Source organism: Taurulus bubalis, assembly GCF_910589615.1.
Source record: "Taurulus bubalis genome assembly, chromosome: 1".
Classification (NCBI taxonomy): Eukaryota; Metazoa; Chordata; class Actinopteri; order Perciformes; family Cottidae; genus Taurulus; species Taurulus bubalis.
In genome coordinates this window covers 1,159,495-1,164,512 of record NC_136589.1, presented here as the reverse complement: position 1 = coordinate 1,164,512, position 5,018 = coordinate 1,159,495, and the positions used below count along the sequence as shown (strand labels likewise).

At 45.2% G+C, this 5,018-nt stretch overlaps 1 protein-coding gene across 1 annotated transcript; it reads right to left on the bottom strand.

Moving 5' to 3' along the window:
* Positions 1–3,877: 3,877 nt before the first annotated feature.
* Positions 3,878–4,795, bottom strand: LOC306742747 (olfactory receptor 13C2-like; the record flags this gene model as incomplete). Its single annotated transcript, XM_079225158.1, has 1 exon — positions 3,878–4,795. The coding sequence occupies one exon, from the start codon at positions 4,793–4,795 to the stop codon at positions 3,878–3,880; it is 918 nt and encodes a 305-aa protein (XP_079081284.1).
* Between the last annotated feature and the right edge of the window lie 223 nt (positions 4,796–5,018).

The window sequence follows — 5,018 nt, the reverse complement described above, 5'->3', positions numbered from 1 at the left end:
GGGGAGTCGGCTAGAAAGACCTGGCAAGCCCAAACGTGTAGTGAGGGTGAACTGGGAACGTCTGGCGGAGGACCCTGTCCGGGAGGTCTTCAACTCCCACCTCCGGAAGAACTTCTCACAAATCCTGAGGGAGGCTGGGGACATGGAACCCGAGTGGACCATGTTCAAAGCCTCTATTGTGGACGCGGCTGCTCGGAGCTGTGGCCAGAAGGTCATCGGTGCCTGTCGTGGCGGCAACCCGAGAACCCGGTGGTGGACACCGGGGGTGAGGGAAGCCGTCAAACTGAAGAAGGAGGCCTTTCGGGCCTGGCTGGCCCAGGGGTCTCCTGAAGCAGCTGACGGGTACCGGCAGGCCAGAAGGGCTGCAGCTGCGATGGTCGCGGATGCTAAAACTCGGGCATGGGAGGAGTTCGGGGAGGCCATGGAGAAGGACTTTCGGTTGGCCTCAAGGAAGTTCTGGCAAACCATCCGACGGCTCAGGAAGGGAAAGCAGGGCCTACCCCAGGCTGTTCTCAGCAGGGGGGGGGAACTGCTGACCCGGACTGGGGACATCGTCGGGCGGTGGAAAGAGCACTTTGAGGAACTCCTAAACCCGGCTAACATGTCCCCCGGAGAGGGGGCAGCGCCGGAAGACTTTGGGGTGGTTTCTCCCATATCCCTGGCAGAGGTCGCTAAGGTAGTCAAAAAGCTCCTTGGTGGCAAGGCGCCAGGGGTGGATGAGATCCGCCCTGAGATGCTGAAAGCGCTGGACATTGTTGGGCTGTCTTGGTTGACACGCCTTTTCAGTGTCGCATGGGGGTCGGGAACAGTGCCCATGGACTGGCAGACCGGGGTGGTGGTTCCCATCTACAAGAAGGGGGACCGGAGAGTGTGCTCAAACTATCGTGGCATCACACTGCTCAGCCTCCCGGGAAAAGCTTATGCCAGGGTGCTGGAAGGGAGGCTCCGACCGCTTGTCGAACCTCAGATTCAAGACGAGCAGTGCGGATTCCGTCCCGGTCGTGGAACAGTGGACCAGCTCTTTACCCTTGCAAGACTACTGGAGGGGTCCTGGGAGTTTGCCCAACCAGTCTACATGTGCTTTGTGGACTTGGAGAAGGCTTTCGACCGGGTCCCTCGGGGGGTTTTATGGGGGGTGCTGCGGGAGTATGGGGTGCCGGACCCGTTGGCACGGGCTATCCGGTCTTTGTACGCCTGCAGTAGGAGCTGTGTTCGCATCCTCGGTAGTAAGTCAGACGCGTTCCCGGTGGGTGTTGGCCTCCGCCAGAGCTGCCCTTTATCACCGGTCCTGTTCGTGACTTTCATGGACAGGATATCTAGGCGCAGCCAGGGGGCGGAGAGGATCCGGTTCGGGAGTCTCGGGATCGCCTCTCTGCTGTTCGCGGATGATGTGGTCCTGTTTGCCTCCTCGGATTGTGACCTCCAGCATTCACTGGGGCGTTTTGCAGCCGAGTGTGAAGCGGCAGGGATGAGAGTTAGCGCCTCCAAATCTGAGGCCATGGTGCTCTGCCGGAAACCGGTGGATTGCTCCCTCCAGGTGGGGACAAACTGCCTACCCCAAGCGAAGGAGTTCAAGTATCTCGGGGTCTTGTTCACGAGTGAGGGTAAGGTGGAGCGGGAGATCGACAGACGGATCGGTGCGGCTGCAGCAATAAAACAGGCGCTGTACCGGTCCGTCCTGGTGAAGAGGGAGCTGAGCCGGAAGGCGAAGCTCTCTATTTACTGGTCGGTCTATGTTCCAACCCTCACCTATGGTCACGAACTCTGGGTCGTGACCGAAAGAACGAGATCTCGAATACAAGCGGCCGAAATGAGCTTCCTCCGCAGGGTGGCCGGGCTCACCCTTAGAGATAGGGTAAGGAGCTCGGACATCAGGAGGGAGCTTGGAGTCGAGTCGCTGCTCCTTCGTGTCGAAAGGAGTCAGCTGAGGTGGTTCAGCATCTAGTCAGGACGCCTCCTGGACGCCTCCCATTAGAGGTTTTCCAGGCACGTCCAACTGGTAGGAGACCCCGGGGAAGACCAAGGACACGCTGGAGGGATTATATCTCCCGGCTGGCCTTGGAACGCCTCGGGATCCCAGAATGAGCTGGAAAGTGTTGCGGGTGAGAGGGAAGCCTGGGTCGGCCTGCTGAACCTGCTGCCACCGCGACCCGACCCCGGATAAGCGGCTGATAATGGATGGATGGATGGATGTTTTAATGGTGTCAAAATTATTTATTTTACACTGAATAATTGTTTTTCTATTGTTCAGATATGTTTATATTTTTCTTCTATTGTTTTTCTTTGATTATCATCTTTAATGAAACTCTGGTACAATAAATTCCTCTGTGAATGATATTATTATTATTATTAGTTATCTTATCTGTTCTTATCACAGAGAGACATACTCACAGCGGTTTATTCTGTCGTCCCCATTCTTAACCTCATGGCACCAAGCCCTGTCGTCTAACCCGAATGGTGAATATATTCATACTAAATTCAGATTATGTCCTCAACCACAATGTTTATTTGAATAATTTAAAAAGGTATAATATACAGAAAACCCTTGGCAATATAGATAATAAGTTCATATATGTGTTACTAGTATATTGGTTTATGATATTGCACAGAAAAGGAAAAAAGTATATATATTTAGCAAAAAATAATAATTAAAGGTTCCATTTTCTTATCGTAACTATATTTGTCATATTTTAATTTAATATATAACATAGCTCTATATGTTAAGAGTATCTGTGCGAGTTAAGTATTTTGTATAATTATTGACTTCATTGTCGGTCAGTGAGTTCCTCTTGACTTACATCATTGTTTTCTGTTTCTGTTTAATTAGTGCTTTTTAAATATTAATTCTAAATACCAAAGTATTTGGCGTCTTGGTCCCCAGTCAAAAGCACACACTTACAGTCATATGCAGAATTAATAGCTGAAATATAATATATATATATATAATGTGTGTATGTAAAATATCACACTATCAGGATCACGAGTCATTCTGTCATGAAGGACACACACTTCATCATGTGATGTATTTTTATTTTACACAACACGCAAATTAACTGTAACTTTCCTAAAATGATAATAATCTATTTATTTTCTTCAGATGCCATAACTCACATAATTAATAATGTTTGAGAATAAATAAGTTAACATGTTTCTATGATGGATATTTTCTTACAGCAGTTTATTCTCGTATGTTAAAATGTTGGTAGGATGACAGTAAATGGTCACACAGAGTTCAAGATAATAATAATATTCATTATATTTATTGTTTTGTGAGAACATTAATCATCGCCCCTGAAACATTCAACATCATCACGACCAATCTATGCATGTGAACTATGAATTAAAAGTCAAAACAGTATTTTTGAGGATCGATACAGAATCAAAGAACATAATATTGTGTTATTAACGTGTCTATATGTTCTAATACTGCCCAACGCTGTCTCTACGTCACATCCACATATAACTTCACTCACAGTGAGGTTTGGAGGGACATTCCCCCTGGATTACAGTCACAGTTAAAACAGTGTGAACACGTTTGAAACTGTTTAAAACTGTTTGAAACAAACAAAGCAACACGACTTGTTTCGGTTTTAGTAAAAATATCATGGTTTAGTTCAAATTGATGCAAAACCAAAACCCAACAACATAACTTGTTTCTCATCGGACAATAACAGCCGTCTCCGGGTGAAGCTCTGTGTGTTTTTCACATCACGACGAGGACTCAAGCTGACTCATTTTAAACTGATTTGTTATTCATCAAAAGCAACGGAAATCCACTTCACAATACTTTTCTCTCCAAACGATAATTCACAAAGCAGTTTTTCTTTCTTAGGAGACACAGCAGCCCTGTCTGGGTTATTATCACTGATACAACAGATCATTTTCTCTGACACAACAACCTCTTGACCTGTTCATTAATGTCTTTCATTTTCACTCCGTATATGATCGGGTTGAAGAGAGGGTGATACAAAACAACTTGCAAAGTCATTATGAAACGAGCAGTTTTTGGAAAGTTAGAATCTAGTCTAATTATAATAACATCATAACAACAGAAAAAAGAAAAGCTGATGAGGACCAGCAGGTGAGGTAAACAGGTCTGTGCAGCTCTGCTCCGGACTGCTCTGCTGCTTCCATAGGTTATTATGAATATCTTTGTGTATGTAAAAACTATGAAGAGCAAAGGTAGAACCAATACGTTAAGCAAAACAATCACACTGTACACAGGAATCACTTTGGACCTCACACAGTGAAGTATATCGATTGAGTTGTTACAAAAGATTCCCCTCAGAGAGAAGTTACAGAGTTTCCTGTTCAAGATCAGTAGATACGAAGGGAAGAGCTGAGCAGCTGGCACGAGCCAAGCCAACGCCAAGAACACCCCGACGCTGGTGTTTCTCATGATGGCTGGATACCGCAGAGGTTTACAGATAGACACGTATCTGTCGTAAGACATTGCAGTCAACAGGAGGAACTCTGAACCACCAAAAGTATAAAATAAAAAGCTTTGAAATTGACACAGAGGATAAGATATGATCTGTTTCTCAGATAACACGTCGACCAGAAGCTTCGGGTAGATAGCAGTGCTGAACAGAACAGAGTTGATTAATAAAGCTGCAATGAAAATGTACATCGGCTCATGGAGGTTTTGGTGAATCACTATTATGCACACAATAGTAGAATTACTGCAGATTATTATAATATACATTGTAAACATGATTACAAAATACAGATATCTGTATTTTTCAATTTCTACATACCCACCAATAGTTATATATGTCACATTTAAATCATCCATTGAGAATGTAAAATCAGAAAAATAAACTTCCAAACATACGATACTCACAAAAACCTCATTTTAGAAACAGATTTATCATTTGACCTGCATTGGGAAGTCTTATTCGTTCAGTTACCTGACTTTAAATGAACTGTAGTTCACAGTTTGAGATTGTTTATCAGAATGTTGAGCCCTCATGGATTTCATTAAACTCGTCAGCAAAAGAGAAAACAACAAGTGACCA